The sequence below is a fragment of the Panthera pardus genome, unplaced genomic scaffold (assembly GCF_024362965.1).
Source record: "Panthera pardus isolate Hobbes unplaced genomic scaffold, ASM2436296v1 HiC_scaffold_4, whole genome shotgun sequence".
NCBI lineage: Eukaryota > Metazoa > Chordata > Mammalia > Carnivora > Felidae > Panthera > Panthera pardus.
In genome coordinates, this window is record NW_026526969.1 from 5,547,604 (window position 1) to 5,572,501 (window position 24,898).

General features: G+C 40.6%; 1 protein-coding gene across 6 annotated transcripts in view; it reads right to left on the minus strand.

Moving 5' to 3' along the window:
- GTF2I (general transcription factor IIi) overlaps positions 1-24,898 on the minus strand; it is a 107,791-nt gene that overhangs the window by 68,030 nt on the left and 14,863 nt on the right. For all 6 annotated transcript variants that reach the window (XM_053893991.1, XM_053893988.1, XM_053893990.1 and 3 more), the window contains exons 2-7: positions 13,956-14,059; positions 9,876-10,014; positions 6,376-6,510; positions 5,169-5,352; positions 4,743-4,771; positions 50-104 (exon numbers count right to left, since the gene is read on the minus strand). In XM_053893991.1, coding sequence (XP_053749966.1) covers positions 50-104; positions 4,743-4,771; positions 5,169-5,352; positions 6,376-6,510; positions 9,876-10,014; positions 13,956-14,054 — 641 coding nt within the window. In that variant the 5' untranslated portion in view covers positions 14,055-14,059. The remainder of the gene's footprint in view (positions 1-49; positions 105-4,742; positions 4,772-5,168; positions 5,353-6,375; positions 6,511-9,875; positions 10,015-13,955; positions 14,060-24,898) is intronic.

The window sequence follows — 24,898 nt, forward strand, 5'->3', positions numbered from 1 at the left end:
AAACCGCTATGGCATGGAAGTTTATTCGTACTGATGAACTATGTTTTACCTTCCACCTGGAGATAGCATTGACCTTTCAGCATCTGTTACCATCACACGACCACCTATGTACAAAAAAAAAAAGAAAAGAAAAATGAGATTCAGGTTTTTCGCACACTTTCAATATGACTAACATTTCCAAAGGTCCTGAGCAGACAGTAGGGGAGGAGGGGCGCCCACAGCTCTGGATCAAGCTGGAGGGAGTACCCGGTGACTCCACACGACAGTGTCCTTTGTCCTCCCCTGTAAGGAAAGGAAGTGGGGTGACAATCCTGACGGCGTTCATCCCCTCACCGGCCAGCACCCTCCCCGACTTAAGGAAAAAGCTCCTATTTTTACCGATGCAATAAAGAAAAGCAATGTACTATTACCCTGCCAATGTAGAAGAAGCCTCTACTGATGCAGGAGTGCTGACAGAAAGTTCTATCATGACTCCATTTGGCTCACGAGGACTGGAAAGCTGTGACTGGCTAACAGGTACAGGGTTTTTATTTGGGGGTGACGAGAATGTTCTGGAATTACATGCTGGTGACGGTGTCCATCTTGTAAAGATACTAAGACCCATGGAAGCATACACCTTACAACCCTGAATGTTACATATACTAAAAAAGCATGCATTTTATGTTTGAAAAACATAAAAAGGAAACAAGAGAGATGGATGCCACCGCATGTTGATGAAAAAGTCGAGTAACTGGAGTGCTCTCCCTTCTGGCGGGAACGGCCAGTGGAGTAAATCTTGCTGAAAACCAGTTTGGTGCTTTCCTAAAAAATTAAACACATAACCACCATTTGCCACTCCAAATTTAGGTATTTACTGAAACGTATGCTCGTATAAAGACGTGCCTTCAAACATTCACAGCAGCTTTCTTTATAATTAAGGCCAAGATATAGAAACTCAAATTTTCATGGGCAAGTGAATGAGTAAACAAATTGTGGTATAGCTATACATTGGAATACTAACCAGTAAAATAATGAACTACTGATAGAAAGAATAAGGATCAATCTTAAAATAAAAAGCAAAACAAGAGACGCCGAGGGGGTTCAGTCAGTAAGCGTCCAACTCTTGTTTGCAGCTCAGGACATGATCTCACAGGGGTCGTGAGGTCGAACCCTGCATTGGGCTCTGTGCTGTAGCAGGGAGCCTGCTTGGGATAGTGTCTCTCTGTCTCTCTCTCCCTCTCCCTCCCTCCCTCTCCCCCCCATTGCCTCCCTTGCTCACACTTGCTCTCTCTAAAAATAAATAAACATTAAAAAAAAAAGGAAAACCAAAAAAGTACCTACTATGATTCCATTTATACTTAAAAATCTAGAAAAGCCAGGGGCGCCTGGGTGGCTCAGTGGGTTGAGCATCCAACTTTGGCTCAGGTCATGATCTCACAGTTCGTGGGTTCGAGTCCCATGTCGGGCTCTGTGCTGACAGCATGGAGCCTGCTTGGGATTCTCCTTCCCTCTCTCTCCCTCCGCCCCTCCCCCGCTCATGTGCCTGTTCCCTCTCAAAATAAATAATTTTAAAAATCTGGAAAATACAATCCCATTACAATCTCAACTTTCTAATTACTTTGCAAGTTGGTATGATAAAAAAGTTGGTATACAAACCCACCTGCTTGCACCACTCAGTATAAAATATCCTATAGAAACATAGTTTAGGGGCACCTGGGTGGCTCAGTTGGTTAAGTGTCTGATCTGACTTCAGCTCAGGTCATGATCTCACAGTTCATGAGTTCGAACCCCACGTCAGGCTCTGTGCTGACAGCTCAGAGCCTGGAGCCTGTTTCGGATTCTGTGTCTCCCTCTCTCTCTGCACACCTCCCCTACTCACACTCTAGCTCTCTCTCAAAAATAAACATTAAAAAAAATTTTTTTAAAGAAACATAATTTAATTAACAACCAGGCCCCAATGTTTCAAAAGAAGTTTCTAAAACAGAAGACTTCAAAAAATACAAGTGGCAGATTAAAACTAATCTAGAACACTTCAGGGAGAAAAATATCAAGAAAAAAGTCGAAGCTTTAATTGAAGAAAGACAATAAATCTTTTCTCTCTCAATCTTAAGAGGGACATCTACAGAAACCCCACAGCTAACAAATGGCAAAAGCCTGAATGTCCTCCTCCTCATGTGGACAGGGCGATGTCTGTTACGGTCACTTCCATTTGATACCGTGTTGGACATTCTTGCTAGAAGCACAAGATCAAGAAATAAAAAGCACTCAGACTGCAAAGATGTAAACCGTCCTGATTCACACACACAAGACCCACTATGCAGAAAGCCAAGAAACAGGCAGAAGAAACAAAAATGCCAAAGAAATTCTGGGGAGAAAGGTCAGTCTTTTCAACAAACCGCTGGAACAACTGGACAGCCACGGGCACAAAAGCTGAATTTACACCCTTACCATGCGCCGTAATAAAAAATTAGCTCAAAACTAACCGCAGGGGCACCTGGGTGGCTCAGTCAGCTAAGTATCAGACTCTTGATTTCAGCTCAGATCGTGACCTCAGTTTGTGAGGGTGGGCCTGCCATCGGGCTCTGTGCTAACACGGAGCCTGCTTGGGATTCTCTCGCTCCCGCTCTCTCTGGCCTCCTACCCACTGAGTGCACTCACTCTCTCTCAAATAAACATTAAAAAAGAAAACAAGAAAACACAAAACTGACCTAAATGTAACAACTAAATGTAACAACACAGGCTATAAAAGTGACAGAAAAAAACACGACACATCTTCACAACGTTGTGTTAGGCAACAATCTTATATACAAGATCAGAAGCACAAGTGATAAAATAAATTGGGCTTTGCAAAAATTAAAAACTTTTGTTCCTCACAGGACACTGTCAAAAGACAACTTGTCAAACTGGAGAAAATCTTTGTATCAAAAATATGTAAGAACTCTTACAACTCAATAATAAAAACACAAACAACTTTGTGGAAAGGACCCGAACAGACCTTACTCCAAGGAATATACAGAATGGTCAATAAGCACATGAAAAGATATGCAACATTATTAGCAATTCGGGCTATCCCAATCAAAACCACAATGAGACCACTTCACACCCACGAGGATGGTTAAGAACGCAAAGTCACTAACAAGTGTTGACAGGGACGCGGACAAACTGGAACTCGCAGACAGTGCTAGCAGGAACATAAATGGTGCAGGCACGGTGGAGAGCAGTGTGGCAGTTTTTTTAAAGCTAAATGCAAAATCAGTCTATGACCCAGCCATTCCACTCGTAGGTATATATCTCTAAGAGAAATTAGAGTACATGTCCAGACAAAAACTTGTTCAAGTATGTTCACAGTAGTAACAGCCAAGTGGAATCTACTAATCTAATGCTCTACCAACCCGTGACTGGATAAACAAGTGGTATATTCATCCATAGGGATACTTAGCATTCAGCAAGAAAAAGGAAATAACTACTGATATACCCAACGATCTGGATGAGCCTCAACTGAATTATGCTGATCTAATTTATGTAACATTCATGAAGTAACAGAGAAGAAGATAAAAATATTCTAAAATTAGATTGTGACAATGACTGTAAACTTTTCAAACTTTATCACCGTAAATTTACCAAAGCCCACTGAATTGGATGCTTGAAACAGGCGAATTTTATGGCATGCCAATTATACCTCAACAAAGCTTCTAACAACTTAATCTTTTCATCATGGTAAGAATGAAACAAAGGTTACTTAACAAAAAATAAAATATATTGGGTGTGTATATATTATTTTGTCCTTTCTTCCTTGTACTGGTTAAGAGGTCGCCAATGATAATGGTCATTTATTTCCAAAAGTCTCAAACAAACCTGCCTCCAAAAGGCACCAGTCTCCTAAAAATCACTTTGCCCTTCAAATTCAATGGCTTAACCTTCCCCAAAGGAAGTTCTGTTGAAATCCTCCTCGCTCTTCAAGGACCCATCTTAATGCCCTCTCCAACTCAAAAGCCTTCCTGGGCTAGGGGCGCCTGGGTGGCGCAGTCGGTTAAGCGTCCGACTTCAGCCAGGTCACGATCTCGCGGCCCGTGAGTTCGAGCCCCGCGTCAGGCTCTGGGCTGATGGCTCGGAGCCTGGAGCCTGTTTCCGATTCTGTGTCTCCCTCTCTCTCTGCCCCTCCCCCGTTCATGCTCTGTCTCTCTCTGTCCCAAAAATAAATAAAAAACGTTGAAAAAAAAAAAATTTAAAAAAAAAAAAAAATTAAAAAAAAAAAAAAAAAAAAGCCTTCCTGGGCTATAAACAAATCCTTCTTACAACAAACTTGCAAAGCATTTTCTTTAGCTATCCCTACACTGTGCAGCTATGCTCTTGATGTAGTGACTTTATGGGCTTTTTATCTCTTTCCATTAAAGCTCAAAAGCTTTAATGCTTATGCACAGTTGTGTATCCCATCCCCACCCAATCTTATGCTCACTAATTCTGTGCCTGATCAATGAACACTAGATAAATTAAGCCATCCTCTTAATTCTGGCTAATGATGGCAGATCCAGTCTATGATTGAACATATTGCCCACAATAAAACCTTGACTATGTCATTAAAAAAGTAGCAAAGCAAGTCTCTACTTTTTCAGCTCAGTGACCTTTCATTGGTTTATATATAACACCCCACTCCAAAAGGTCTTATGTCATATTCTCAAAGAAAAAAGAGAAATTAGTAAAACGTGTTAAATTTGGCCCAAAAGACAGTTTAGGAAGTATGAGTAAGCAAAATAATCACTTACCTAGGTGCTTCTTTGGCTCCAGGAAAGGTCTGTATTAAAACAAAACAAAAAACTATACATGAATACACAAAATTACTGTAAACCTTAAATTTAAATGACTTCTACAGTAAACAAGAGTTTTTAAAATATATGGGGTGCCTGGGTGGCTCAGTCAGTTAAACATCTGACTGCGGCTCAGGTCATGATCTCACAGTCCATGGGTTCAAGCCCTGCATCAAACTCTCTGCTGTCAGCGCAGACCCCGCTTCAGATCCTCTGTCCCCGCCCCCCCTTTGCCCCTCCCCACTCATGGACACGCGCGTGCTCGCTCGCTCTCGCTCTCTCAAAAATAAAGAATTAAAAAAAATTCTTTAATATATTAAAATAAGGTGAATATTCAACTTTATATGAATAAACTCTTAATGGGCAAGGGAGAAAGTACTTCACCTCTTAATAATAAATGAAATTCCTGCTTTGTTCTCTAAAATCCATTTCAAGGTGGCAAGATCATAGTTCTCGGGGTGTTTAAAGGCAACTCCTTCCGGAAGCCCCTGCACAACCACAGCTGACTGATCTCGTAACATCTTCTCATATGGAACAGGAACCACTGTTGATTTGCCTAAAGCTTTCCCTGGGGGTGAGGGACAGGGGTGAGGCAGAAAGAAGTAAACATCATTCAATGTTAAGATTAAAAAACAAAACCATCATTAGTTTATCATGGCTTCACAAACGGCATTCATACTGTTTTGTAATATCTGACTTCAAAGCGACTTCAAAATATCAAGAGGGCCCTATTCCCATGTTAGAATTTCTAAGCCTGAAACATATCCACAAGAGCAAAATAAAAAGTATATAAAATATTTATATAAAACCTATACAAAATGAAAAGAACAATAGCTCATTTCTTCCACTATTGTCTTTCTTTACAATGGCCTTGCGTTGTTATAACATGATCTTTTCATATCCAATTCAGCACCAGAACATGGAAGCCTGACAAATCCAACTGTTAAAAATATCCGGCGATGTTTTGCCAATATTCTCATCAAAAACTTACTACATAAATACGATCGCCATTCACAACCAAGTGTGTTCTAGCATTTTTGTGTGCGGACATCAGGCAGTAAGCCCAGAGATGCTAGAAACCCCATTCCCCAGAGATGAATTTTACCTACGGCCTCACAGTGTAACTGGTATCCTCTCCCTCTGACTGTTTTTCTTAAGAGCTTTGTTTGCCGTGTGATTAGGTTAACAAAAAAGGGGGGATCGGTGAGATCAGCACAGAAGTCAAAAACAAACAGGTCTCTGGGTGATTATGAGGTGTTAATGTAGGTTCTCTGGTGGGGGGGCGGCTATGCATGTATTGAGCCAGGGGCTACACAGTAAATCTACCTTCCTCTTCCTTTTCCTATAAACCTAAAACTGCTCTTGAAAAGAAGAAAAAGAAAACAAAAAACCCTACCCCACAGCTCTAATAGGTGCATTTGCTTATTTCTGGGTTCTAGTTTGAACCAGAACTAGAAAGTGAGATCATTCCTGATGTTACCCCAAGAGGTCTGGGCAGTCTGTCAAGGTGTGCTGTACGAGTGTTAAAGCAGTTACACCATCTACCCTTTACATAATGTCTCTTTTAGAAAATGTAAGTGTAGAACCTTACCATAGCAAAAGCAGAAGTAGTCCTCAACTGTTTTCCTGAGCGTTTCAATCTCTACAGCGTCTACACTCATCCGATTTGTTGGGGTTGTAGATTTCATCTTATGCATCTCTGCAGCCTTTTCCTCTTCTTCAACACCTGTAAAGCAATTAATGACATAAAAGGCTCATCTCCACTACCTTAATACCTGGCTTTCAGTAGGAGTATTTTGTCCTAGGGGTACCTGGGTGGCTCAGTCAGTTGAATGTTGGACTTTTGGTCTTGGCTCAGGTCATGATCCCACGATTCAGGAGATTGAGCCCTCGAGCCCGCTTGGCATCCTGGCGCGCTCGCTCGCGCGCTCTCTCTCTCTCTCTCTCTCTCTCTCTCTCTCCCCTCTCCCTCTCTCAAAAATAAATAAACTTAAATTTTTTTTAAAAAGAGTATTTTTTTCCTATATTCTTTGTTTCTCGCTTTATTTTATTTTTGTCAAATTTTTAAATTCTAGCTAGTTAACATACAGTGCAATGTTGGTTTCAGGTATTTTTTTTCTATATTCTAATATTTATGATTTGTTATAAAAAGACAGAAAAAAAGGGATGAGGGGGAATTTAAAAATAATTAAGCTTGGCTGGCTTAGTCAGTGGAGCGTGCGACTCTTGGATCTTTTGGACTGGTGAGTTTGAACCCCATGCTGGGCACAGGGCTTACTTGACAGATAAATATAATTTTTTAAGCTTTAAAAATAAAAACATAAGACATAAATGGCTTGAATAAAAATAGTAAGAAATGATCATCATCTCTGAAATAAGTGTTGCTATAACTAAAAATTCTGTAAAGTAAAAATTAACTACTAGTAGTTTTAAAAAAGACACGTCTTGGGGTGCCTGGGTGGCTCAGTCGGTTAAGCGTCCGACTTCGGCTCAGGTCATGATCTCACGGTCCGTGAGTTCGAGCCCCGCGTCGGGCTCTGTGCTGACAGCTCGGAGCCTGGAGCCTGTTTCAGATTCTGTGTCTCCCTCTCTCTGACCCTCCCCTGTTCGTGCTCTGTCTCTCCCTGTCTCAAAAATAAATAAACATTAAAAAAAAATTTAATAAAATAAAATAAAAAAGACACGTCTTCAGAGTAATTTATCAGCTACAAACTTGAATATGAGATTATCATCACCACAAAACACAGTCCAGGTTGGAAAAGTCTAACACATAACCACCTGTGTGTGGCTAATGAACACCTGCAATGTACCAGTCCAAACTAAGATGTGCTGTAAGTTTGCAATACATACTACATTTTGAAAACTTAGTACAAAAAAAGAGTACGCAAAATATCCCAGTCATAGTTTTTAGGTTGATCACATGTTGAATGATAATGTTTTAAATAGACTGGGTTAAACTATAACCAGTAAATAAATTTCCCTTGTTTCTCTTTCTTATGAATGTCGTAACTAAAAAATTTCAAATTCTAGGAGTGATTCGCATCATATTATTTTTCCTGGATAGTGCTTTTCCAGCCCCTGGGAAAGACAAGTCTCCCCCAAGAATTTCTAAAACTGACTCATAAACCTACTGATTAGGTTACAGAAGACCACTATTGATCCTTATCTGCAAAATAGATTCTATAAACAAATATTATGCACTTAAGAATTACATCCGAAGATTATTCTCTGGAGCACTGAATTACTGGTAACAAAAAGAAAGTATGAATACTAATAGGCAGGGAGTACAGTTTGCAACTGAGGACAAGTCCCCCTAATGCTTAGCTCTAACCACTGGAGAACCACATAAGCAAGGCAGTGTAGGGAACGGGAATATAAACACAGCTGCCAGGGGGATTATAGTATTCATGGGACAGATGGCAGCTGATACACACATAATCAAAACATTATTACTATAAACTTAAACACACAAACATAATCGAAGCCTTAAAATTCTCAAAATGATCAGAAATAATGAAAAAAAAATTTTTAATGAATTATACTGCCATAAAGCTTATAAAGATTATAGTGGGGGTGGAGGGAGGCATGCAGTGGAGAGAAGATATTTTTTTTTAAAGGACTAAAAATACAATTGACAACTGAAATTAATAAATTAAGAAAACTAATTTTATTCACCCATGATCCACTCAATTTATCATGAATTGGATCTAACTAGATAATGGAAATTTAAGTTTGGCACTTAAAGATATATACTTAGGAGGGGCACCTGGGTGGCTCAGTCGGTTAGGCAGCCGACTTCAGTTCAGGTCATGGTGTCCCAGTTGAGTTTGAGCCCCGCATCAGGCTCTGCGCTGACAGCTCAGAGCCTGGAGCCTGCTTCGGATTCTGTGTCACCCTCCCTCTCTGTCCCTCCCCTGCTCACAGCCTGTCTCTGTCTCTCAAAAATGAATAAACGTTTAAAAAAAAAAAGGATATGTACGTATATTAAATGCCTATAAACAGACATCCCCACCATTTTGTTCTCTTTCCATGTTGAAGTAGAAGCTATATCATTGAGTCAACATAAAACCTGTGGACAGCGTTAGGTTAAACACAGATACAGAAGGGGCGCCTGGTGGCTCAGTCAGTTAAGTGTACAACTTCAGCTCAGGTCATGATTTCACCGCTCGTGAGTTCAAGCCCCGCATCGGGCTCTGCTGGCAGCTCAGAGCCTGAAGCCTGTTTCCAGTTTTGTGTCTCCCTCTCTCCCTGTCCTTCTCCCACTCACGCTCTCTTTTCTCTCAAAAATAAATAAACGTTAAAAAATATATATATTAAAAAAAACAAAAACAGGGGCGCCTGGGTGGCTCAGTCGGTTAAACGTCCGACTTTGGCTCAGGTCATGATCTCGCGGTCCGTGAGTTCGAGCCCCGCGTCGGGCTCTGTGCTGACAGCTCAGAGCCTGGAGCCTGTTTCGGATTCTGTGTCTCCCTCTCTCTCTGACCCTCCCCCATTCATGCTCTGTCTCTCTCTGTCTCAAAAATAAATAAACATTAAAAAAAAATTTAAAAACAAAAACAAAAACACAACACAGATACAGAAACTGTGGGTCTGTGAAAGGCCATAGGTATTAACATCTTACGGCACTTTTCTCTACTGCATTCGTGCCAGTATCTAGTAAGTTCTCACCGACTGGATGAACTCCCAACTGGAGGATCCCAAAACTCACTGAGGACTCTGACCAGCTGGTTCCACTAAGAGAATCAGAGACCTAACTTTGCATTGTGCTTACACGAATTTAATGCACACTGAAAGACCTGTTTTGAACACACCAAATATCTATCAAGAAAATAAATGTTATTTAAATAAGAACCTTAAATCAATTCAAAATTTCTCTACCTTCTCTCTTTGTGCCACTAATCCAAAGTAATGCCGAGAAAGGAACACAGAACAGTACACATTCACCATTTTTCTCACACTCTTCAGTAAATTTTACCCTTATATATTACCATGCCTGTGATTCATTTGGAGCACGTCTCTGTAGACATTTTAGAACATCCTTTTAGTATAAATGTCATTCTGCTTTAGGCATAATAAAAGTATAATACTTACAATATTTTACAAAATCTTTCTGAAAATCCTTTCTGGTGTTGACAAAAGCACGTCCTCTCTCGGTTCCAACGACAAACACATCTGTTTCATACACTGCGATACAGGCCACTTCTGCCTTGGACTTGGCCAATTCTTTACACTGAAATACAAATAAGCAAACCTTATGTTACATACAGGTGTTTAAAAGTACTATTTCTGCTGGATGAATAAAACATCTCACTTCAACTCTTACTACAGAATCTGGAATTAGATGAAGTTCCTAGTTTCTGGCTTAGATAATCACATAAAGAAGAGAGTCACCATTTTTTACAAGTAGCTCTCTTTCTACAGTTTTGAACCCCAATTTTAAACAGGAGAAAGCAGAATTTTTAAGAAAACAAGGCAGAAATCCCTTGCAATCTGTTACAGGCCAAATCCCCGTGAAACAGACTCAGATTTGCACACGGGCTTACTGGTGGGTACTCTCAATAGCAACACCCGTGAGACGTGAGGGGCACCGAACTCGGCACAGGCACAGGGAGAGCTGATCACTGGTGCAGCTGCATCAGGGGAGCTCCAGAGCTGGGATGCTCCCCCCCAAAGAAAGGGGAGACCTTGGGCAGGGGAGCCTCGAATGCTCACAGCAGCTGGGGGAATTAGTGCCATCAGTCCTAAAGGGAGGTTGAAGCCACGTCACAACATCTACCACATAATGCCAACTCCACAAGTATCTCTGTATGAATATACACAATGGGAATCGTGTTGGGCGAGTATATTTTTACTAAGTAGGGCTTCTCCTAAGTACATTCCTATGAAATTAGAAGTTCTTAAAAATCTTAAAAACTTCTATAACATTCCATTTTATGGATGTACAATAATTCATTTAGTACTAATATTATTGGAAATATCGGCGATTCTAAGTATCATTCCTTAAAATAACACTGAAATAATAATCCGGGGACAAAATAGAAACAAGAGTCAAAAAACTTTCGACTCTGAAAGCAAATACTTCTAAGGTTCTCAAAACCTACTGCAGACTGCTAAGAAGGTTCTATCAGTTTACGCTCCCATCTGAGCTTCTACAAGAGCGAACTCACAAAAATCTCAAAAATGATACAGTGTAACATTTCAAGAAACATTTTAAAAGGGTATCTTAGTATAATCAATAATCCACTAATTAGCTAGTATCAAAATTAAAGAGTATTGTACCTTAGATATTTTTCTATAAATTAACATATACTCTGCTTATTCTTCTATGTTAGTAGTCTGTTTCCCTACTGATGCACAAAAGTACCTCACTTATTTTAGGCACAGAAAAGCTGTTTATGAAATTAAATATACAATTATATATTTTTTCTTCTGGTTTTTAAAATTTGCCCTGATATATTATTTTTTTTACTCATCTAGAATTTCAACTTGGTACGTAATAAACACTTGAAGTTTTTTGGGTTTTCTTTTGGTTTTTGTTGTTGATTTGTTTTGTTTGGACCAAATACTCTATGTTCTCAGTATCATTTGTTGCAAACCACAGCTTTCCTCTATTTGGTTTTTATTTACACAAGGACCATTCCCTAATTTCTTAAATAAAAATGATTTGCATAATACTGCTCTACAACATTATCATGTATAATTTTAAAACTACTGAGATGATCAGATATCTTTTGAAATATAATAAAGTCACAGTGCAGAACTTCTGACCTAGAGATGAGTCAACAATTGTTCTGAGCATGAAGAATAACGCCATCCCATAATTTCGTTATGTTATATTTACATGAGATATACTGTGGCTGCTCACCCAAAAGGAAGTGTTATTTACTTACTTAGGTATGGACAGGGTGCTTGCCTACTCCACTATCCACACTTAGTTGGACATTCCTGTCACCAAAGGCAGTATTTATGAAATGGCAAAGCAAGATGCATGTACAGCCCAAGGATTAGATCAAAGAAATCTATGAGCCAAAGGAAAGATGAAACTGACCTATACACCTATAATGATACTTCATAATTTACAACCAGGAATGTGAGGAGGAAATAAAGGCTGAGAATAATGAAATGACTTTGCCTAAGAAAATTATAAAGACAGTTTAAAGGAAGAGAATGGGTCCTATATGACCATGTTCTTCTACGTACGGTATAGTATTAAAGAAAATTATTTTAATAAACAGAGTAGAATTTAATCTCTAACCTATCATTTAACATTACAGCCACAGGGGCACCTGGGCGGCTCAGTCAGTTAGGCGTCTGACTCAATTTTGGCTCAGGTCATGATCTGAGGGTTTGTGGGTTTGAGCTCTGCATCGGGCTCTGTGCTGACAGTGTGGAGCCTGCTTGGGATTCTTTCTCTCCTCTCTCTTTACCCCTCATTCTGTCTCTCTCTCTCAAAAATAAATCAACATTTAAAAAAGAAATAAAACAGGGGCACCTGGGTGGCTCAGTTGATTAAGCGTCCAACTTCGGCTCAGGTCATGGTCTCATGGTTTGTGGGTTCGAGCCCCACATCAGGCTCTGTGCTGACAGCTCAGAGCCTGGAGCCTGCTTCACATTCTGTCTCCCTCTCTCTCTCTGCCCCTCCATGGCTCACACTCTGTCTGTCTACCTCTCTCCCAAAAATAAACGTTAAAGGGGCGCCTGGGTGGCTCAGTTGGTTGACCGGCCGACTTCGGCTCAGGTCATGATCTCGCGGTCCGTGAGTTCAAGCCCCGCGTCGGGCTCTGTGCTGACAGCTCAGAGCCTGGAGCCTGTTTCGGACTCTGTGTCTCCCTCTCTCTGACGCTCCCCCATTCATGCTCTGTTTCTCTCTGTCTCAAAAATAAATAAATGTTAAATAAATAAATAAATAAATAAATGTTAAAAAAAATTTTTTTTTTTAAGTAAATAAAATAACATTATAGCCACAAACGTTGGCTGCTTTTAGGAACACAAGGTAGAAATAAGTTACGTTCAGAAAGTAACAGTATACAGCCACTGAACAGATACTAAACTTTCTGTCTTTAAGGAAATTATTTTTCAAAATTCTCAAATAGTACAAAGAAGGAAAATAATGCCTTAAGGCGGGGAGGGTAACCAACCCACCAATTATTTTATACTGACACCTGTGAGATTAAATGCTATCTAATACTAGTCAATAACTAGGCAGGAAAATACATAGCCTCCTCCTACTTAGAGTATACTATATTTAATTTCAACATCAGAAAATACCTAAGTCTGATGCATAGAAATCTGCAGGCTGAAATACTATGTTTCTAGCTATAGTTCTGTAAAAACATGATTAAGTTGTATTACTACCATCACAGTAATACAAAAATACAGCAAAAGAAGAATACTTAATAGTTTGCTATAATTAAGTATACGATACAGGTTTCTTAAAAATAAAGAGCTAGGGGCGTCTGGGTGGCTCAGTCGGTTGAGCGTCCGACTTCGGCTCAGGTCACGATCTCGCGGTCCGTGAGTTCGAGCCCCGCGTCGGGCTCTGGGCTGATGGCCCAGAGCCTGGAGCCTGCTTCCGATTCTGTGTCTCCCTCTCTCTCTGCCCCTCCCCCGTTCATGCTCGGTCTCTCTCTGTCTCAAAAATAAATAAACGTTAAAAAAAAATTAAAAAATAAATAAATAAATAAATAAAGAGCTAACACACTACATACGCAGTAAAAGGCGGTAGAGTAAGGTGCACTGTGGGTCACAGCACATATGAACAGAAATAGTGAGCAGGCTCTCAGGGCCTCCATATCCTGCCAGTGTTCTTTATACAGATACAATAAAACACCAGCACCACCCTAGAATATACAAACTCACTCTGAGTGGCTCCAAATATTACACATAAATTCAAAGCCAATGCTTGCAAAACAAGATATTGCCTAAGATATTGGTAGGTAAACAATTGCAATTGAATGTAAAACATAAAATATTGACCGAAGTTAAGAATATTCTGAAACATGGTAACAAAATGATTTGAAAGGCTTAAATCCATAATTATTATTTAAGCAAAAAACCTCTTCTTTTCATACCAGAAAGCGTACTATATGTTTACAAAAACAAATCAGTCTCACCCACCGGCTCAATCCTATCCAACTATAAAAATTTTATAGGACAGTAAGGCCATCTCACCATGGACTCAAGAGCAGACATAAGGAACGTCACCACCATCCTGCTCTCCGAGGACTCCTCATCTTCGACGGGCAGGGTAGACATTGCTACTTGGGCCATGATCCCTGGGAAAGCAGTAAGAAAGTGAGCGGCAGAAATTCACAATGTTCTTCTAAACATACGTTCAGAGCTGGTGAGGGTCCCCCACAGATGGCCTCATTTACAGTTTTCTTGCCTGAGAGAAAACATAAGGCTCAGAGACTGAGTATTTGAGTTGTCAAAAACTCCTACCCTCTAAGATAGAAAATCTATCCCCTAGCTGTCCCACTAATTTCCATAATATGTCGGCATAACCCCCCAAAATAAATTCAGATGTCACCCACAACCAGTTAAAATCTCTCCCAAGTGAGAGTGAGAGGAGACTGTAAACTCCACAACCCAGTGACAGTTTACGACAGTTCAACACAGGACGTGGATGCAAAGCGGCGTTCGTCCCAGGCCCACGCTGAGTGGGTACAGCAGACTGACGCTGTGGAAGAGAATTTCTTCTTTCTTACTGAGGAAATAGTTTGCAGGACAAACGATATCTAAGATTCCTTTATAATAAGCCTATCGGTCTCTTTGGAAAACACTTTCTGATACTCGGGTATCAGCAAGGAGCCTCAGCGGAATCTGAAACACTGTAAAAATACAACACATAAACACCAAATAGCAAATGTTGGCGAAGATGTGGAGAAAGCGGAACCCTTGTGCACTGCCATTAGGAATGTCAAATGATGTTCCACGGTGGAATACAATTTGGCAGTTCCTGGAAAAATTAAACAGAATTATCATGACACGGTAATTCCACTTGTGGGTACATACGCAGAAGAACTGAAAGCAGGCACTCAGCTGGGTCTACACCCATGTTCACAGAAGCATCACGCACCACAGCTACACAGGCGGAAATGACCCAAATGTCCACGGTCAGCTGAACGGATGCGCAGATGGGATACATCTATACGACGGAATAGAACTCAGCCTTAAAGAGGAAAGAAGGTCTGAAACATGCTACGACGTAAGTGAACCCTGAAAATATTCTTCTATGTGAAATAAGCCAGACGCAAAAAGACAACTGTTGTGATTCTACTCACATGAGAGACCTCGAATTCGTCTAATTTGTAGAGACGGGAAGTAGAACGGTGGTTGCCAGGGACTAGGAAGACTGAGTGGCGGGGACTTATTGTTAGTGAGCATAGTTTTAGTTTGGGATGATGAAAAGCTCTGGAACTAGATACTGGTGATGATTGCGGAACAATAATGAATGCACATAATGTCAGGGAAGTACTTTTAAAAATGGTTAAAATTGGAGTGCCTGGGTGGCTCAGTCGGTTAAGCGTCCGACTCTTGATTTCGGCTTAGGTCATGACCTTGCAGTTCATGGGTTCGAGCCCCGAGTCAGAGCCTGGAGCCTGCTTGGGATTCTCTCACTCTGGCCCTCCCCTACTCAGGCTGGGGCCCACACTAAAGTAACAGAGCACAGATACTTAGGAATTAAAACTTGACAATGAAAGACAGTAACAAAAATAATGACTACTTATCCCTGGACCTGTGAACAAATAGAAGCAATTCTGTTTTCCAAAACAAGATCTCTGTCTTGAATGGAGATGGAGTCAAGAAAAGCAGCATTAAGCAAGAGAATGGTTAGAAATCATTTTCCCTAACAGCTTTGGTCCCATTCTTACCTCTTAGACAAATAAGTTTTTTTTTAATTTTGGTTAATGTTTATTTTTGAGAGAGAGACAGTGCAAGCAGGGGAGGGGCAGAGACAGAGGGGGACAGAGGATCCGAAGTGGGCTCTGTGCCGACAGCAGAGAGCCCCATGTGGGGCTTGAACTCGTGAATCATGATATCAGTACCTGAGCCGAAGTCGACGCTTAACTGACTGAGTCACCCAGGTGCCCCTCGGATAACTAAGTTAAAGTAAATTTATATTAAAATGTGGTTCAGTCAATAGGGCGCCTGGAACTCAGTCGGTTGGGCATCCGACTTCAGCTCCGGTCATGATCTCGAGGTTGGTGGGTTCAAAAGCCCTGGGTTGAGCTCTGTGCTGACGGTTCGGAGCCCGGAGCCTGCTTCGGATTCTGTGTCTGCCTCTCTCTCTGCCCCTCCCTGACTTGTGCTCTGTCTGTGTCTCTCAAAAATAAATAAAAACATTACAAAAAAAATTTTTTTAATAAATAAATAAATAAATAAATTAAAAAAATGTGGTTCAGTAAAAATGGACAACAAAGGTATATCATTTGCCATAGTCAGAACATTCACCTAGGATATACCGTCATTATTTCTCATAGTATTTCTTCATAATCTCAACTTTTCATTCAATTCTCCAGCAAGGGAAAGAGGAGGTATGTTCTCATTTTACGAATGCAGTGATGTGTCAAGGTCATATAGCCACTACCAGTGCCAGAACACAACACTAGGACAAAAGTTTCTGCCCACTGCTATTTCCACTATTCACCCTAAATTGCTGGAAATCTGTCATGAGGCCATTCGTGTTCAATGAGTGTTAAGAAACAGGAGACAGAGGCCACGCCGACAGCCCTGTGGGGGTGCCACACGCGACGAGAGGTCCTATCTCATTACCAGAACTCAGGAGGCATGTTCAGAACAGCAATGTTCAATGGGAAGAACGTTGGAGGTGACCAGTCCCGTCAAGCTTGATGGGGAAGGATGAATTCTGTTTGGGGCTTTCTGTTCTCAAGAAATGTGTGTATATCCGCATTGCAACAGAAATTCTCTGAATTGTTCTCTGTCCGCCCCAAGAGGTCATTTCCCTGGAGAGCTGAGTCAAGACTACTCAAGGAACACTCCCTGGCACCCTCCCTGGGCAACCGCTGCCTTTCTCTCCTCTTTCCCAGAAAGGAACTGCCATCACATAGCGGCATTAACGACAGATACCAGGGACACACGCCAGGCCAGGCTGCTGACACAAGCTTATGGGACAGGAGACGTGACAGTCACTGTAAGGGAGAAAGAGAGGACAAAAGCAAAACAGAAGTATTCACAGAACCTAGAAAAAAGAACTTCACAGGAGACGGTGTTCCCATAAAATACTTGAGCAGAACCCATGTAGTCTTTCTTCTTGCTTTATTTTAAAAAGGGTGTGTGTGTGTGTGTGTGTGTGTGTGTGTGTGTGTGTGTCACTAGAAATGAACAATAAAAAAAAGCACCACTGAAAGCAACTAAAATAGGGCAGTTAGCTCTGTGCTCAAGGAATGCAAATAGGCATATTTGTATCTCTGAATTTCATTAGTGATATTCTCTGGAACAAAAAGGAAAATGAACAAAATAATCATGTACTCCATATGACAGTAAATACAAAAACAGAATGGATCCCTTTGAGTCTTTTATATACAGGCAAGGAAGAAGAACTGACCTAAGACAATTCATAGGGCGAACCCACGTTAGACAAGAAAATGACTTCTGGTTTCTGGATTTGTAACCTGTGTTCACTCCCCACTGTATCTCTGATGCGGTCTTAGTAAAGGAGGGGTGGTAGACAGAAAAAAGGTGATCACTTTATAAGGCAGTCATCCAAGGCAGAAGACCAACGGTCAAGGAACAACCCAGTGGGTGTCCAATACTTAGAGATGTACTATCCGTACTATCCAATATGGTAGCCAGTAGCCACATATAACTATTTTCATGAAAAACTACAATTCTGTTCCTCAGTTGTACTAGCTACCTTTCAAGAGCTCGGTGTCCACATGTAGCTAGTGGCTACTATACTGCAGATCAGAGAACATTTCCGTCATCACAAAAACCATACTGCTACAGAGATTACACCATGTCGCAGAAGTCCATCTAAGCTTATTTGTGAGAAGTAATTCTCATGACCCCTTGAGCCACCATGGTGGTACCTGTAATTTCTCTGGTAGGTGTCCTGAGAGGAGGAACACAGAAGTACAGTTTTATGATACGTTACGATTAAAATGCCCATGAGACAGCAGGGACATAGACTCTCAGGATAAATTACTAAAATTCCAAGGAGGCTAACCCCCTATCAGGGCAATGACCTTGCCTCCATGATCAGCCAGCATCATCTACTTGCCACATTACATATTCTTATAGCATAAATTCTTCATCCCAGCTATGTAACAGCCCATCAAAATGGAATCATAACAATTTCTCTAAGCATCTTCATAAATATATCTTTCGTCGGGGCACCTGGGTGGAGCTCAGTCATATAAGCGTCTGACTTCGGCTCAGGTCATGATCTCGCGGCTCGTGAGTTCAAGCCCCGAGTTGGGGCACAGAGCCGGCAGCCTGCTTCAGATTCTGAGTCTCCCTCTCTCTGTCCCTCCCCCATTGGCGCGCTCTCTCTCTCTTTCAAAAACAAACATTTAAAAAAATTTTTTTAAATAGATATGTCTTTTGCCTTATTTCCATATTTTAAAATTCTTCATACTGAAAGAGATAAATTGTATGAACATCTTTATAGCTCTTGATATATCACACCAAAATTTTTACACTGTTTCCAGAAATGTTTAAAATATACGAAATTCAGGGTGCCTGGCTGGCTCAGTCACTATAGCATGTGACTCTTGATCTTGGGGTCATAAGTTTAAAGCCCATGTTGGATGTAGAGATTATTTTTAAAAAGCACATTATTTAAAAGAATAATAACAATCAATTATGCTAAATTCACCAGCCTCACCAACACTTTGGATGCACAGCTATGACCTAATCACTATGAATACCTTATTACTACCAAAGTAGTCGAATTTCCTTGCTTATTAAAGAAACACTTTTCATAGTTTTATTATTTATATTTCTTCTTAGGTGACTCAGATCCTAGGTCCATTACTAAACTGATGTCTGATGGTTTCATATTTGCATAAACTGTCAATAATTTTTTTTTAAAACAGGCTCCATGCCCAAAGTGGGGCTTGAACTCACGATCCTGAAGTTGAGTCACATGTTCTACCAAAACTATCAGTAATTTTCATTCCCAATCCAGGCTTTCAATTCTGATTATTATTATACGAATGAATATTTTTTTGTGTGTTTTTATGTTTTTTCGGCTCTTTTATGTACTTCCAAATGCAGCATCATTTTTGCTTCGATCTTTCATCTTTATTTAACCACACATTTAAGAGTCTTTGTTTATTCTCTTTGCACCTCAAGACTTTCCTTCTGCCTGAAGTTAATCCCTTAAAATTTCTTTCTCATGGCAAACTTTTGTGTGCTAAAAGTCCTTTATTCTTCTAAGATATTTTCACTAGAATAGAAATCTAGGTTGAGAACTTCTTACTTTCAGCACTGAGGTTATTTCATTATAGTCTGGCCTCCATCCTGTGAAGATAATCCCCATCTGTATGCCTGCTGTTTTTAGGATGTTCTTTCTTCGATGCATCTAGATGCGCCCTTCTTTCTATTCAGTACGTCTTTCACTGGGCTTCGCCCTTCTTTCTATTCAGTATGTCATTCACTGGGCTTCTCGAATGAGGATTCCTGGTGGTAAATTCTCAGCTGTTACCTCTTCAGATACCGACTCTGTCCCATTCTCTGTCTGCCATCCTTCTGTGAGACTCAGATGGAATGGGTGCTGATAACTAAGACTCACACCCTCTTCTGCATTTTTCTCATTTTTCCTCTCTTTCGTAAACTCTTTCCTCAGACTCACTTTCTGCTTCACTAATTCTTTTTATTTTGTTCACAAATTTCATTTCTAAGATTCCTATTTGTTGTTATGAACATTTTAGTCTCCTACTCCCTAGAGACTTTGAAGCCTGACATACGTCTTTAAATATAAGAGAGGTAAGGGATGCCTGGTGGTTCCATTGGTTGAGCATCCAACTTTTGATTCTGGCTCAGGTCAGGATCCCAGGGTCATGGGATTGAGCCCCATGTTGAGCTGTGCAGTGGACACAGAGCCTCCCTGGGATTCTCTCTCTCTCTCTTCCTCTGTCCCTATCCCCTGCTCGTGCTGTCTCTCAAACATAACAGAGGTGGTTGTTTTATGGTCTCTGATAATTCAAAAAAAATCTTAGCTGTATTTCTATTGCTTATGGTTCTTGCTCATATTCATGGTACTTGTTCCCATGTATGCCTGATTATCTTCTACTATGTGCTGGTCACTTTACATTAAAAAGTTATTTTGGGGGCGCCTAGGTGGCTCAGCCAGTTAAGTGTCTGACTTTGGTTCAGGTCATGATCTCACGGTTTGTGAGTTCGAGCCCTGCTCTGTGTGGGGCTCTGTGCTGAAAGGTCAGAGCCTGGAGCCTGCTTCGGATTTTGTGTCTTCCTCTCTCTGCTCCTCCCCTGCTTGCACACTCCCTCTCTTCTCTCAAAGATAAATAAATGTTAAAAAAAATTTCTCTCTCTCTCTCTCTCTCAAAAATAAACATTAAAAAAGAAAATTAAAAAAAAAAAAATTTTTTTTTTTTTACTCCGGGGGGGGGGGGGGGGGCGGGGCTGGGTGGCTCAGTTGATTAAGCATCTAACTCTTGATTTCAGCTCAGATCATAATCTCGTGGTTCGTGAGTTAGAGCCTTGCATCAGGCTCCAAGCAGACAGCACAGGACCTGCTTGGGAGTCTCTCTCTCCCTCTCTGTCTGCTCCTCCCCCACTTGTGCTTTCTCTGTCAAAACAAATGAACATAAGGAGGAGAAAGAGAAAAAAAAAGAAGAAAACATTTCTTTAAAAAATTATTTTAATGGGACTCCTGGGTGGCTTAGTTGGTTAAGCATCTGACTTTGGCTCAGGTCATAATCTTGTGTTTCATGAGTTCGAGCCCCACGTCGGGCTCTGTGCCAACAGCTCGGAGCCTGGAGCCTGCTTCGGATTCTGTCTCTCTCTCTCTCTCTCTCTCTCTCTCTCTCTCTCTGCCCCTCCCCCAGTCACACTTTGTCTCTCTCCCTCAAAAATAAACAAACATTAAAAAATATATTTTTTAATTGTTAAAAACATTTATTTTAAATGTGGAGCCTAGAGGCACCTGAGTGGCTCAGTTGGTCAAGCATCAGACTCTTGATTTTGGCTCAGGTTATGATCTCATAGTCATGAGACTGGGTCCCACATCATGTTTTGAGCTGAGCGTGGAGTCTGCTTAAGATTCTCTCTCTGGAGGCACCTGGGTGGCTCAGTCGGTTAAGCGTGCCACTCTTGATTTCAGCTCAGGTCATGGTCTCACGGTTCGTGAGATCAAGCCTTGCCTCTGGCTCGGCACTGACAGCACGGAGACTGCTTGGGATTCGCTCTCTCCCTGTTTTCTCTCCCCGGCCTCCAAAATAAATAAATACAATTAAAAAAAAAAAAAAAAAAAAAAAAAAAAGATTCTCTCTCCCTCTCCCTTGCCCCTCCCCACCAGCCTCGGATTAAGACAGGTCCCTCCAGGTGTCTAGGAACACTACCTGCCTTGGATCACCATAATCCAAGTTCAAAGCTTCAGGTTCCTTGGGCCACCCAGATGTTAACACAGACCACAAATAGGGATGCAGACTAGCTTAATCACCCTCTGGAGTCTTACTAGGGGAAAAAAAAGGTCTATTTGACCCCCATGTTTTGTGCAGGCTCTGGGCTTCAATTTCTGAGCCTCTCATCCCACAAGGTGGTAAAACTGGTAGATACCCTCAGGACAAAAGTGATTTTTCATTTCTATTATCTAAGTTCCCACTTTCTTTTTCCTAGCAGCCTTTCTGTATTAGCCCTTCCAAGTTTCCATCTTATCAACTTTGTTATTTTTACCAGTTTTGTTTTATAATCTCTTAAAAATTATTTTAATGTTTATTTTTAGAGGGGGAGAGAGAGAGAGAGAGAGCGCGCGCACAAGTGGGGAGGGACAGAGAGAGGGGAAGAGAGAATCCCAAGCAGCCTCCACCCTGCCAGCGCAGGGCCCGAAGCGGGGCTCAAACTCACGAACCATGAGATCATGACCTGAGCTGAAACCAAGACTCAGACATTTAACTGACTGAGCCACCCAGGAGCCCCTGTTATACAATTTTAGAACATTCTTATTAGTTCCACCAACTTTGGGAACCACAGCTTATGATATTCTTTATTCTGAAGAATAACTTTATGAATTTGCTAGAACAAATTCCTATTTCAAACCACCCCAAGAAGGGAATTTTTACTGTTTTAGTTAATTATTCAGCCTAAAGGTTGCACCAGCTCCACCTGCAGCTAGATCCAGGAACACAAGATGTCACTGGAGTTCGCTCTACTCCAACAGTGTCCTTGAGCAGATGGGGTTTCTTCCCCAAGGCAGAGATGAAGGCCACATGTATCTTTAAGCTTCCCACACATCTGGTACCGTGATCTCAGAGGCAGCAGACTATTGTATCTACTACATTGTGCACGAAATTCTGGGAGTTTGTGTCCCCAGCCTGCCCCCAGCCTAGCCTAATTACAGTGGCTGGGCAGAACAAGATTATCTGGGGCACACTGGGGCTGGCAGTCTAGCCAGACCCACATGGAACAGTCAGGCAGTTGGGGGTGCCTGGCTGGCTCAGTCTGTAGAGCATGCAACTCTTGAGCTCTTCATCTCAGGGCTGTGGGTTCAAGCCCCACGTTGGGTGTGGAGCCGACTAAAGGAAAAAATAAATAAAAAGGCAGAACAGTGCTTGCCTGCAGCCACCTTACTCTGCTGTATCTTCTTTCCCATTTTTTCAATATCCTTAATTCGTCCACTCTGAGTGTTGTCTGACTTTATTTTTGTTTCCCTGATTTGACTTTAATTCTCCTTTATGAGTTTCAAAGACGAACTTAATTGGCCTGTTGCCGTTTCATAGGTCTTTTATCCTGGTCAGCTATTGTTTAAGATGTGATGCCTATTCTCTCTCTCTCTGAAAACAGACTCCAGTCAATCTTTACAATCTTCTTCTGTTTCTTGTTGGAGATCCATTTCAGGGATTAGGTTTATTTGTGGTCTTACTGTTCTGATCTGCTCTACCTCAAAATAAGCCAGTAACGAATTCCATATAAATTTTCATTTGGCCATACTTCTGCTTTTAGTTTATTGATCCTTGCTGTTAATGCTAAACAGCAAAATAACAAAAAATATTTTATAGTGAGTCAAATCGTGAAGATTTTCACAGGTGCCATTATCACTCTAACAACAACAACAACAACAACAACAACAACAACAACAACAAACCCTGAGGTCCTTAATATTTATTATGGTGATCTCTAAAATATTACTGAATGTTCAGTATTTCTGATTCAAATCTAAGCTCCGGATCCCACTGGTAAATGGGGAAGGTACTAGATTACACTGATCCTATCTTTTTTAAATTACATTCATGCCCTATTTCTTTTTTGTTACTTTGTTAATTTCAACAAGTTATCTTTCCATTTCAATCTTATAACACATAATCTTAGGTCAAGGAAAAAAAAAAAAAATCAACATATTTTGGTGCAACCTCCCTGCTCCATTATGTTATAAATGAGAGGCCCAGCCCAGAAAGATTAGCTGTCTTGCTAAGGTCATAAGGAAAGTTAATTTTATAACAAGCGACTGGAATCTGGGTCTCCAAATTCCAAATTACCTCTTTCATGCACAATAATAATCAAAGAAAAGCAGGTTAAATAAAAAGGAACCCAAAGTAAATAATTACACAGGGATTAAAACTGTAATACTAGGCAATCTTTATGAGGCAGTAAATTAACTGCCACCCACTGTAAACAAACTGAAGCAAAAGGAAAGTATCCTTTTTGTCCATAAAACAAAGATGACGGTGGACACTGAGGAATACTTCATATATATCAACATCGGTCACGTTCTATGAAGAATATAAAGGATTTGATTCAAAGCAAAAAAATGAATTACAAACCTAGTGTCTAGATGAACACGTAATTTGGGTCACAAAATGCTGACAGGCACGATCAGGAAACGCATCTCCTCTAACAACTACCAACAGCCCTCAGAATTGACTCAGTCAAATCTTAGTTAAAAAATCTAAGACCCAGGAGCTACTCTCAACCAGGAGGAAGTGGATTCAAACTGATAGAAGTACCAAGCCCATTATTTTATTCTTTTCTCAAAAACTTTATTTATTTTCAAATTTTTCCGCAGACTGCTGGGGTTATCTCAGCTATTTTTAAGCAATTAAGATCTAACCTGTGTATTTACTTAAGTATGGTGAAATAAACTTCAAGACTGCAAAAATCAGGAACTTTTCTAACTCAATGTTTTGTACAAAAAACCCAGCCAGATCTGGATCAATTAAAACAGAAAAATTTCAAAAGTGGCTAAAATATCTACCACTAGGATACTGTCCATGGAAGACAGAATTCAGAATTCAGACAATTCAGGACAGATAATGGTACTACTGAATTCTGTAATTGTTTATCAGGCTTAAGTAACAAAACAAAACAAAACAAAACAAAACAAAACAAAACAAAACAAGGAATACTTTGACCAAGAGTAAAATCTTGAATCTTTTCAAATAGCTGAATCTTTCATTCAAACTTCTTCAATTGTTGACTTCTACCCTTCAATACAGTGTGGGGGGTGCCTGGCTGGCTCAGTTGGTAGAGCACGTCACTCTTAACCTTAGGTTCGTGAGTTCAAGCCCCTTGCTGGGTGCACTACACGCAAGACGAATATGATATGTTAAAAAAATGCCGTGTGACTTTCCATTATTATGAACGGTCTTTTTCTGGACCAGTATTTAAGATGATCTCTTCCTTGATTTTTTGGTATCAGTTCCAGTTGTCTCCATTCTCTGAGATCTAGTCACACAGGTTATTATTTGCATATGAGGTAAAATGCAAATTTACCAACTCATTTTATTTAGAAACCTTAAAGTCAAGTTTTGACAAAATTTGACAAAAGCACCATCACAGTCTAAAATATATAAACTAACGAAAACGTCTTCAGGGAGAAGTATAAAATAACTTCAAGTATCATTTAATTCTAAGGAAAAAGTAAAATGGGATCTCAGACTTTTAAAAACATAAATTGTTAGGGCTCCTGGGTG